The 12,826-nt window shown below is 36.0% G+C and overlaps 2 protein-coding genes across 3 annotated transcripts in view; one reads left to right on the forward strand and one right to left on the reverse strand.

Annotated features, from left to right (window-relative positions):
- Nucleotides 1-12,826, forward strand: part of METTL24 (methyltransferase like 24) — a 173,100-nt gene that overhangs the window by 148,989 nt on the left and 11,285 nt on the right. The window lies entirely within an intron of this gene.
- Nucleotides 1-12,826, reverse strand: part of CDC40 (cell division cycle 40) — a 54,843-nt gene that overhangs the window by 30,326 nt on the left and 11,691 nt on the right. For both annotated transcript variants that reach the window (XM_060030094.2, XM_069541358.1), the window contains one exon: nt 6,019-6,105. In XM_060030094.2, the coding sequence (XP_059886077.1) occupies nt 6,019-6,105 (87 nt within the window). The remainder of the gene's footprint in view (nt 1-6,018; nt 6,106-12,826) is intronic.

Below are 12,826 nucleotides of genomic sequence, written 5' to 3' on the forward strand. Positions count from 1 at the left end.
TGGTTAGCACTGTTTGGCAGCCACCAGGACTGGAGAGGAACCAGCTCACCCAAGCCTATGTGTGGCTATTGAAATTTAAATTAATTAAAATATTCAGTTCCTCAGCCATACCAGCCACATTTCAAGAACTCAACAGCCTCATACAATTACTTGCTACTACATTTTCATTATTGCAGGAAGTTCTGTTTGACAGTGTTGCTCTAGATAATTGAGACACACTATAGTTTTGTCTAAACGATGATTTGGGGGATTTTTGGAATGGTACCATGATGTAATTTAAAAAACACATGTTTCTCTGCTACTAGATTATGAGTTCCTCAAAGGTGGAGACTTAGAACCGTCAATACTTTCCATAGTGCCTGGCGTATAGAAAGCACTAATGAAGGAAAGATTAATCAGTCTCACTGGGGGCAGAAGATAGGAAATAGACAGTAAAAGTAAAGTCCTTGAAAAAGTCCCTAGGAAAAGACATTACAAATGTAAATAAAACTTCTCCACTCTGAAAAGTCACACTATGAAAATCTTACACAAAATAGTGCCATTATTATCTGTATGTTTACAATGTTTTGAGTTTCCAGAATGGCTTTCCAAATGTTATTTAATTTGATCTGTACAAAAATTCTGGAAAGTTAAAGAGGTATTCTCTTTCTCATGTTAGAAATGGAGAAAAAGGTCAAGATGGCATACCTTGCCTGCCTAAAGTCACTAATGCTATTAGAAAAGGTATTGGGAAGATCCAACTCTTTTCTTTACAGTTTTAAAAATAAAGAATAAAATGAACTTCCCACTTTGGAAACAGTGGAAGTAGACGGGATATTTTTATTTGAATTCTGGAAGGTCGACTGTCATAATAAATATTTTGACATTAGAACATCTTAGGTCACTACCATTTGAAACCACCTTTTCCATGATACACTTCCAGAGCCATAAATATAAATTATTGACCTTTCCTTAACCAGAATGTTGTCTTCTCTACATATCAACATTATGCTATGCATAAAAATCTGAATTTAAACGTTAATTTGCCTTATAATTTTTTCTGCTTTAGAAGAAAATAAATTAATATTCCTTTCTATTGACAGCTTCCATTTCTAGGTTTAAAATGATTCAATCTTAAGATATCTAATTCATATATAAAGCTTTTATTACTATTTATTCTAAATTAAAGGATAGGGCAAGACTTTATAGCCTGTATTAGTTCTTCCTGAGCTGACGGGTGGAAATGTAGGGAAAAAAATCTAGATTGCTGAATGCTGGAAGTTACAGTTAACTTCATTCAGTCATGAAATTTATTACAAAAACATCCATAAAATCAAAGATAATAAAATGACTTAAGTTGACTAGATGATCTAATTGCTATAGTCAGTTAACATCTGCAAAGCAGCATGTGATATTTCTGGGGGTAAAAAAATTCCAAAATGATAAAAATCCCCATTGCCTATATTGTTACTCCTATCACATCTAATAAATTACCAATCGTTATGCTTATAATTTCCAATTTCAAAAAGGAAAGTACAATTTCCATATTCTAATTCTATTAAAATTTTACAAAAAGGGAATAATTCTTCTACAGGTCATACATATCAAACTGCCTCCATCTTTTTTTTTTTTTTAAATAAATATTTATTTATTTATTTATGGCTGCGTTGGGTCTTCGTTGCTGCGTGTGGGCTTCCTTTAGTTGTGGCCTTACGGGCTTAGTTGCTCCGCGGCATGTGGGATCTTCCCCGACCAGGGCTCGAACCCGTGTCCCCTGCATTGGCAGGCAGATTCTTAACCGCTGTGCCACCAGGGAAGCCCTGCCTCCATCTTTTAAAGAAAAATTCTCAGTGTTAAGAACTTTGATTTCTGTAAGAATATAGATCCATATATTACAGCAAAGTATATCTTGTGGTACTCTTCCTAACACTGTCTAAAAATTTAAACGTGCTTATATTTTATACATATTTAAGCTGAGACAAGAAAAAAATCTTCCACTGATATAGGAAGCTGCCTGGGGTAGGCTCATCTACTTCTGGCTCACCTTAACTTTCTGGTTACTGGCAGCTATTGGAGCTGACCTCAAAGACGTTACATGTCAACAGAGGAAGGCAGAGAATGTTATTCAGCAGGACTCAGCTCTTACCAATTACTCTCTGAGATGTTCCTGGTCTGTGTGAATACGCAACTCTTAATTCTGGGTTAACCATTAAAAAAACAAAACGATGCATATTTGAAAATACACAAAACTGATTTCTAAATGCTTCTTTTCGACTTTTGGTAGTTAAGTCTAAGCCTAAGTTTGTATACAAGTGATTTTTTTAAAATACATATTCAAGTTAATTAGGTATGAGTATTTAATAGTTTTTGGCTAATATAATATTGAAGTATATCACAGTCAATTACAATTGTAAATCTCCTATATAAAATATACATATTTAAGTATTAATTCAGACATTGCACCAAAAACGAAAATGTTTCTGAGGTAAGTAACCTTACCTCTTTCATCTCAGTGAAGTAGTGATTTATTTATAAACTTGGGAGAAAAGCACTTTTAATTTAAGACATTAGTTGATAAATCTAAGAGATCCATGTATTATAAGGCAGTGGTTCTCAAGTCTTCAACAGGCAGAGTACTTGAGGGTTGATGCCTTAGCAGTATAACATCACAGGAATTAAGAAAATTCATATAAGTAAAAATTGACTATATGAAATCATAACCATAAATTCACATATAGGAAAAAAACCCCAAGTTACTAAACAAATAATCATATACTCAAGTTGCTGTATTAAGTTTTCCATTAATATTCATTGAAGTAATCAATGTATAAAACATTTATAAACAAAGTTTAAGGTGAGAAGAGCATATTAATTGTTATTTTCTATAATTTTGGAAAAGATCACCACAATTCAATTTTATTGGCAGAATACCTCAATCTTATAAGACATAAGCACAGTTTAATTATTACGATAGTATATTTTATTAGTGGTTCTATGACCTTGCGTCTCAGTTCCCTCATCTATAAAATAAAAGAGCTGATCTATATGACTTCTAAAGTCCATTTTAACATTAATATTTATAGCAGCCCTTTTGGCCAGATTTTAAACAGTAACTGGCATTTTCCCCCTCTAAACTTTTATAGTTTTTCTATTCCTGAAGTAATATTATTTTAAGGAGTCTGAAATTCTCTCTGAGGCTTATGGGTTTTATATGAGTCTAGAGAAGCTAACAAACAGACTTTTCTCTAAGCGGATCCAACAGGATTGAGTGAAATGAAGAAAATCACTAGACTAAAACAATGGCTCTTATGTCTTCAAGTTCCTTCTGTAATTTGAGAAAGCTTATCTGGATAACTAGGTAGATCAACTAGGAAAAGTCCTTGGTTGGGAGGGAAACAGTAATTTATAAAATAAAATAGCCAATTTGTTAGTTTACTGAACTAATAAAGTCAAAACTGCACCTTCTAAATGGTCTTACAGTTATGGTGTGATTGTTAAGAATGATCTGGACTCAAAGCCTCAAATATGGCACTTGCTGGCAGTATAATCTGACAGTTGAATTCCTCACTATAAAATAGGGATAAAAGTACTTACTTCATAGGGTTGTAGTGAGGGCTAAAGGAGATAAGGTATACAAATCCCTCAGTGTGGTACCTGGCATAGTGTACTAAATGGTAGTTTTATTAGTCTCCATCCCTGTTCTTTTCCATCATGCAAACCTTTAAAATTAATCTTCCTAAAAATTCATCTATTAAATCAAGACCGAACTCTTTACCTTGGCCCCTAAAGCCTGTGCAATACCGATTGTACAAAGTACTATTCTAGCCTTATCCCGTTCTCCCCTACTGATAATGACTAAAACACTGCTGTTCTTTAGATTTTATGATTTGGCTCATGCTGTTCCCCTCTGTCTGGAATCTTTCCTCACAAAGGCCTATCTCGCCATCAATGCCAATAATATTAACATAAATAACAGTAAAGGCTATAATTTATTAAATGCTTATTCTGTGCCAGACAGTTTCCTAAGCACATCGCGTATTATCTCATTTATCCTTATAATTTGGTCAAGTAGAAATTATCTTCATTTTACCTGTGAAAAAACTAAGATAATCTAAGGTCACATAAGAGCTAATAAGTGGTCTGTTTAGCCCCACATCTCATGTTCTTAACCTGGACTGTATCACTTATTTCAAAAAACATTTGCCAGTTACAAATACTTTCATGGAACTTTTATCTTTATAACGAGATGCAGTCTCTCCTTAAACTTCACTGGTGCTTTAGAGGCACTATAGGAAATAGTGTGGTCTCCATCTTTTTTTTTTAAAAAGCACTTAGCATGTCCTCTCTGGTAAACACTAGATTGAGAAGAAGGATTAAATCTTGTCTCTAATGATGGATTCTCAAAATATGAGAACTTGAATTTCATCCAGCAAAGTTCCTGGTAATACCCTTCCAGACTTTGCCAATTATACAGACCCTAGTCATAAAGTTCAAAGTTGATAATTTATTATGTCACAGACAATTCCTTAGAAAAATTGTAATTTTTCTTCACTTTTCAGTCCCATCAGTCTTTCCTTAAATTGTTGACAATAAGCACTGAAATGTTCCTGACATAAACTAGTTGATATATTTAATGTGAGCTTCCCTAACACGGGAAAAAAAAGAACAGAAAATTAGACTGATAATCCCCCAAAGAGAATGATAAACCTACTGCCTCGTCAATAGCACCAAAAATTTTTTGACCTTTTGAATTTTTCTTGAAAGTTTGGAAAACTAATCATACAGCAATATATTAGTTATGGATAGGATCTAAAAATTTAAGAAAAACAGGCTTCATAGAAAATACACTGACACAGGAATGTCATACACCATGCCACTTCCAAATTTTCTTATTTTCTAAAGTTAGTGGCTTAAATTGAAGTACTTTACATTAAAAAAAAATCATGCAGCGTGCCAGCGCTAAAATGGTGCCAAGGGATATAAAACAGCCTATAATTCAACAGGTTATAAGGATTTAGGAAATAATGGAATAAAATAAAAAATGTACCAGTCTCAGAGCATGAGAATGAGTTTTTTGCTTATTGTACACTTAGGAGAACAGCTAGAGCACTAGCACTGACATCCTTGGCTGTGCTATACATTTCCACTGCCATATTTTAAGTGACTATGGAAACCTAAGCAGGCAAAAATTACATGAAACAGCTTTATCAAAAAAAAAAAAAAAAAGACAATGACTATATGCTAAAAAATGAAAAATATTAAAAAGTACTTCTTTCTCCACCAGGGTGCAATAAGATATAGCTCCTCATCTCTATCTTTAAAGTGCTCTTAAAGATCCAGCTACTGAAACCATATTATTATTTCTTATAATGACCTTTTTCTGATATCTGTATCTTGTCAGTCAAGCATTCTTTTCTCCTTTTTAAAGGCTAAATACCTAGAAATCTAATCTTTTCTACAAAGACTTTCCTAAATGGACAATTTTCACTATTTCTGCTTTTTTTCTTCTTCTTCTTCAGCTTTTTTAAATGCTTCCATCACCATTTATCATCATCAGAAAAAAGAATCCATAAGATGTTTGACTCAGAGCAAGCAATAAACTGTGTGACTATTTTTGAGCAGTGACCACGTCAGTATGGTACCTCTTTTTAGTGTTTAACACAGCAGCATTTGTCACTAGATGTTTCATAATATACTATGCATTAATGATGCTAATCAACCAAAATTTTTTCCCTCATGGTTAACTTGTAATACTCCCTTATCAAAATTGAGAGGAAGATGTTAACTAAGTTTGCATCTAAGAATTAGATATTATTCTTACAAAAGCATACTATTCAACTTTTGGAGAATAGAAGGATATCTTTTCCTTCTTTTTTTAATTGAGATATAACTAACATATAACAGGATATATTTTCTAACAGTTTAAGTAGTATACTTTCATCAGAAAACATTGAAAAATTCACCAACTGTTTATCTACGTATGTATAATTTAAATACTATAAAGCAAAAGACACTCTTAACTATAATACGTTTTCTTACCTCAGGAGCAAACATGGTCTCATAGGTAGGATTATACTGAACCTCTTTGACAGCAGGGTCAAGGTGAACTCCAGTCTCCAAATCTTCCTACAAGAAAACCAAACAAACGTGAAAGATACGACAAGTATTTACTGTATTTTAGAAACTACATTAAGGTCACACTAGCCATTTTAACATCACTTTTATGAAGATTACACTAGTGCTATGTGATTAGTATAAAATTCTATATATTAATGTATAGAATTATATATAGGTCTAATAATCAAAGACTAATAAAAGTAATATAAACAGTTATAGAGGTTAGAATGCATAACAAAAATTCTTTCCTTCAAAAACATTGACTTTGGGCTTCCCTGGTGGCGCAGTGGTCGAGAGTCCGCCTGCCGATGCAGGGGACACGGGTTCGTGCCCCAGTCCGGGAAGATCCCGCATGCCGCAGAGCGGCTGGGCCCATGAGCTATGGCCGCTGAGCCTGTGCGTCCGGAGCCTGTGCTCCGCAGCGGGAGAGGCCACAACAGTGAGAGGCCCGCGTACCGCAAAAAAAACCCCCCCAAAACATTGACTTTATTCCATCTGAACAAATTAAAATTTCTAAGTAAGTTAATACTACTCAAAGCCTTAAAGTAAGAGAGTCCAGCTCTTTTTTATGAACTCAAAAGACCTGATCTTCTGGTCCCAAATTCAGGAGAAGCACTCCTTTATTCAGCAGACCGTATTAGATATGTACCCAGATGGACCTGCTTAGGGACTGCAGAAGAAACAAAAGGAGGTGGCAGGGCCCAAATCTTCTAAATCTAAAGTCTGACAATCTACATCGACTATTAAATTCATCCCCTAACTTAATGAACATAAAAATCTCATCTCCACTAGAGAATCACTGGTAGTCTATCTTTTGTGTAGCCCCACCACATAAACAATACATGCAATACATACAATATAACAATTTTCTGGCCTGGATCTCTCCCTTGAACTCTAGGGATTTATATATCTGAGCTTCAACTCAAATTCTTTTCTCCCAGGATGTCTAACAGACATCTCAAACTTAGTATATCCAAAAAGGGAACTTCTGTTCTCCCTTCCCCAGTGACTCCTTCTACCCTCCTCTAAATTAACGACTATCCCACCCTTACATGTGTTCAGGCGAAAACTGCCACAGTTATCCTTGACTCCTCTTTCTTTCACGTTGTATATCCAACCCATCAGCAAATCCTCTGCCTTCTATGAACACCCAGAGTTCAACCACTTCTCAAGTCCACTTTCACGATCACCTCAGTCCAGTTTATCATTTTGCACCTGTTACTGTAATAGCCTCCTAACTGGTCTCCCTGCTTCTGCCCTTGTCTACCCACAGCCTCACTCCACACAGAGGCCAGTGTGATTCTTTTAAAATATTAGTCCAATTATGTTACTCGTTCACTCTAAATCCTCCAGTAGCTTCCCCATTTAGGGTAGGGGCCTTACAAAGAACTACAGGGCTCATTACCAGTTGTTTTCAGAAAGTATGGCTCCCAAGGGTAGTTTTATAGGCCATTTTTGTCTTCCTGTATTGTCCTGCCTGAGCATTTACTAGTAAAAACATGTTATTAGTACATGTTTAATTTACATATCAAACATGATATAAAGTTGCTTTACAAAATTTAATTTAATTAGGGTATTCAAGTTATATTTTAAAATTCTTAAGGAAGTTATATATCATCTATGGGTTATATTTCAGGAAAGCTTAAGTTACAAAATCACTATTATAAACTGAAGAAGTCTGAATCTAACTGGTTGAGAGAATTTACCCTCCAAATCTGTCCCTTGCCCCTACTAACTTCTGTCTTCACCTAGCCCTGTGCCTGTGCTCACTTTACTCCAGCCTCACTGGCTCATTTGTTATTCTAGGAATTCACCAAAAGACAGTCCTGCTTTGGGGTCTCCACACTTACTGTTTCCTGTTCTTGGAATGTTCTTTCTCTGGATACCCACATGACTGTTCTCTCTCCTTTCAGGTCTCTGCACAGTTTTCCTACTTTCCCCTTACCTTGCTTTATTGTTCTCTATTATATTTATCATCACCTGACATGTATTAATTGTCTACCTCCCTCTATTAAAGTATAAGCTGGCCTCCATAGACTGGTGGAGTCCAGCAGGAAGCTTTAAAGAAGTTTCATGCCAGGCCTCACCTCATATTTTCTCATTTAATTCCTCCCGAGTGAGGCCCGGCATTGGTTCAAGCTTCCCACGTGATTCCAAAGTTGCAGGCTGAGAACCAAAGTCTAAGCAAATTGACCATGAAGTCCTTTCACAGAGGAACAGAGAGAAGTTTGAAAAAGGACCAGATATTCTGAAGCCCTGGTCTATAGTGTGTATGTGTATGTTTCTTTGTGTGATATTGTTTGTTTAGGTTTGCTTTTACCATTTGTCCTAGGGTTCTGACTGTTCGTTATTTTTTTTGTTTATTTGTTTGTTTTCTTGTTATGAGTGTGTGTGTATGTTTATTTCTGTGATTTCTGTCTGTTTAGTTTTGCTTTTACCATTTGGTTTGGGGTTCTATCTGTTAGTTGTTCTTTTTTTTTCCTAGTTTTCTTCCTTTTCTTCTGAGCCATGTGGCTGGCAGGGTCTTGGTGCTCCAGCCGGGTGTCAGGCCTGAGCCTCTGAGGTGGGAGAGTCAAGTCCAGGACACTGGACCACCAGAGACCTCCCAGCCCCATGTAATATCAATCGGCGAGAGCTCTCCCAGAGATCTCCGTCTCAACATTAAGACCCAGCTCTACCCAACGGCCTGCAAGCTCCAGTGCTAGACACCCCATGCCAAAAAACTAGCAAGACAGGAACACAACCCCACCCATTGGCAGAGAGGCTGCCTAAAATCATACTAAGTTCACAAACACCCCAAAATGCACCACTGGACATGGCCCTGCTGACCAGAAGGACAAGATCCAGCCCCACCCGCCAGAACACAGGCACGAGTCCCCTCTACCAGGAAGCTTACACAAGCCACTGAACCAACCGCACCCACAGTGGGCAGACACCAAAAACAATGGGAACTACAAACCTGCAGCCTGCAAAAAGGAGACCCCAAACACAGTAAGTTAAACAAAATGAGAAGATAGAGAAATACACAGCAGATGAAGCAGCAAGGTAAAAACCCACCAGACCAAACAAATGAAGAGGAAATAGGCAGTCTACCTGAAAAAGAATGCAGAGTAATGATAGAAAAGACGATCCAAAATCTTGGAAATAGAATGGAAAAAAACACAAGAAACGTTTAACACGGACCTAGAAGGACCAAAAAGCAAACAAACAATGATGAGCAACACAATAAATGAAATTTAAAATTCTCTAGAAGGAATCAATAGCAGAATAACTGAGGTAGAAGAACGGATAAGTGACCTGGAAGATAAAAGAGTGGAAATAACTGCCGCAGAGCAGAATAAAGAAAAAAGAACAAAAAGAATTGAAGACAGCCTAAGAGACCTCTGAGACAATATTAAATGAATCAAGATTCGAATTATAGGGGTCCCAGAAGAAGAAGAGAAAAAGAAAGGGTCTGAGAATATATTTGCAGAGATTATAGTTGAAAACTTCCCTAACATGGGAAAGGAAATAATCAAGTCCAGGAAGCGCAGAGAGTCCCATACAGGATAAATCCAAGGAGAAACACGCCAAGACACATACTAATCAAACTATCAAAAATTAAATATAAAGAAAAAATACTAAAAGCAGCAAGAGAAAAGCAAGAAATAACATACAAGGGAATCCCCATAAGGTTAACAGCTGATCTTTCAGCAGAAACTGCAAGACAGAAGGGAGTGGCAGGACATATTTAAAGTGATGAAGGGGAAAAACTTATAACGAAGATTACTCTACCCAGGAAGGATCTCAGTCAAATTTCACAGAGAAATTAAAACCTTTACAGACAAGCAAAAGTTAAGAGAAATCAGCACCAACAAACCAGCTTTACAACAAATGCAAAAGGAACTTCTCTAGGCAGGAAACACAAGAGAAGGAAAAGACCTACAAAAACAAACCCCAAACAATTAAGAAAATGGTCATAGGAACATACATATTGATAATTACCTTAAATGTAAGTGGATTAAATGCTCCAACCAAAAGACATAGACTGGCTGAATGGATACAAAAACAAGACCTGTATATAAGCTGTCTACAAGAGACCCACTTCAGACCTAGGGACACATACAGACTGAAAGTAAGGGGATGGAAAAAGATATTCCATGCAAATGGAAATCAAAAGAAAGCTGGAGTAGCAATAATCATATCAGACAAAACAGACTTTAAAATAAAGACAAGAGACAAAGAAGGACACTACATAATGATCAAGGGATCAATCCAAGAAGAAGATATAACAATTGTAAACATTTATGCACCCAACATAGGAGCATCTCAATACATAAGGCAAATGCTAAGAGCCATAAAAAGGGAAACTGACAGTAACACAATCATAGTAGGGGACTTTAAACCCCACTTTCACCAATGGACAGATCACCAAAATGAAAATAAATAAGGAAACACAAGCTTTAAGTGACAGACTAGACCGGATGGACTTAATTGATGTTTATAAGACATTCCATCCTAAAAAAACAGAATACACTTTCTTCTCAAGTGCTCACGGAACATTCTCCAGGATAGATCATATCTTGGGTCACAAATCAAGCCTTGGTAAATTTAAGAAAGTTGAAATCATGTCAAGTATCTTTTCTGACCACAACGCTATGAGACTAGATATCAATTATAGGAAAAAATCTGTAAAAAATACAAACCTATGGAGGCTAAACAATATGCTACTAAATAACCAAGAGATCACTTAAGAAATCAAAAAGGAAATCAAAAAATACCTAGAAACAAAGTGAAAACATGACGACCCAAAACCTATGGGATGCAGCAAAAGCAGTTTTACGAGGGAAATTTATAGCAATACAATCCTATCTCAGGAAACAAGAAAAATCTCAAATTAAGAACCTAACCTTACACCTAAAGCAGTTAGAGAAAAAATAACCAAAAAAATGCCAAAGTTAGCAGGAGGAAAGAAATCATAAAGTTCAGACCAGAAATAAATGAAAAAGAAACAAAGAAAACAATAGCAAAGATCAATAAAACTAAAAGCTAGTTCTTTGAAAAGATAAACAAAATTGATAAACCATTAGCCAGACTCATGAGAAAAAGGGAGAAGACTCAAATCAACAGAATTAGAAACGAAAAAGGAGAAGTAACAACTGACACTGCAGAAATACAAAGGATCATGAGAGATTACTACAAGCAACTATATGCCAATAAAATGGACAACCTGGAAGACGTGGACAAATTCTTAGAAAAGCACAACCTTCTGAGATTGAACGAGGAACAAATAGAAAATTTAAACAGACCAATCACAAGCACTGAAATTGAAACTGTGATTAAAAATCTTCCAAGAAACAAAAGCCTAGGACCAGATGGCTTTACAAGTAAACATTTAGAGAAGAGCTAACACCTATCCTTCTCAAACTCTTCCAAAATGTAGCAAAGGGAGGAACACTCCCAAACTCAATCTGCGAGGCCACAATCACCCTGATACCAAAACCAAAGACGTCACAAAAAAAAGAAAACTACAGGCTAATATCACTGATGAACATAGATGCAAATATCCTCAACAAGATACTAGCAAACAGAATCCAACAGCACATTAAAAGGGTCATACACCATGATCAAATGGGGTTTATCCCAGAAATGCAATGATTCTTCAATATACGCAAATCAATCAATGTGATACACCATATTAATGAATTGAAGGAAAGAAACCATACGATAATCTTAACAGGTGCAGAAAAAACTTTTGACAAAATTCAACAACCAGTTATGATAAAAACTCTCCAAAAAGTAGGCAGAGAGGGAACCTACCTCAACATAATAAAGGCCATATATGACAAACCCACAGCCAACATCGTTCTCAATGGTGAAAAACTGAAACCATTTCCTCTAAGATCAGGAACAAGACAAGGTTGCCCACTCTCACCACTATTATTCAACATAGTTTTGGAAGTTTTAGCCAAGGCAATCAGAGAAGAAAATAAATAAAAGGAATCCAAATCGGAAAAGAAGTGAAACTGTCACTGTTTGCAGATGACATGATACTATACATAGAGAATCCTAAAGATGATACCAGAAAACTAGTAGAGCTAATCAATGAATTTGGTAAAGTAGCAGGATACAAAATTAATGCACAGAAATCTCCTGCATTCCTATACAATAACAACGAAAAATCTGAAAGAGAAATTAAGGAAACACTCCCATCTACCACTGCAACAAAAAAGAATAAAATACCTAGGAATAAACCTACCTAAGGAGACAAAAGACCTGTATGCAGAAAAGTATACGACACTGATGAAAGAAATTAAAGATGATACAAACAGATGGAGAGATATACCATGTTCTTGGATTGAAAGAATCAACATTGTGAAAATGACTCTACTACCCAAAGCAATCTACAGATTCAATGCAATCCCTATCAAACTACCACTGGCATATTTTCACAGAACTAGAACAAAAAATTTCACAATTTGTATGGAAACACAAAAGTCCCTAAATAGCCAAAGCAATCTTCAGAAAGAAAAACGGAGCTGGAGGAATCAGGCTCCCTGACTATAGACTATACTACAAAGCTACAGTAATCAAGACAGTATGGTACTGGCACCAAAACAGAAATACATATCAAGGGAACAGGATAGAAAGCCCAGAGATAAACCCACGCACATATGGTTACCTTATCTTTGATAAAGGAGGCAAGACTATACAATGGAGAAAAGACAGCCTCTTCAATAAGTGGTGCTGG

Source organism: Delphinus delphis, chromosome 14 (genome assembly GCF_949987515.2).
Source record: "Delphinus delphis chromosome 14, mDelDel1.2, whole genome shotgun sequence".
Classification (NCBI taxonomy): Eukaryota; Metazoa; Chordata; class Mammalia; order Artiodactyla; family Delphinidae; genus Delphinus; species Delphinus delphis.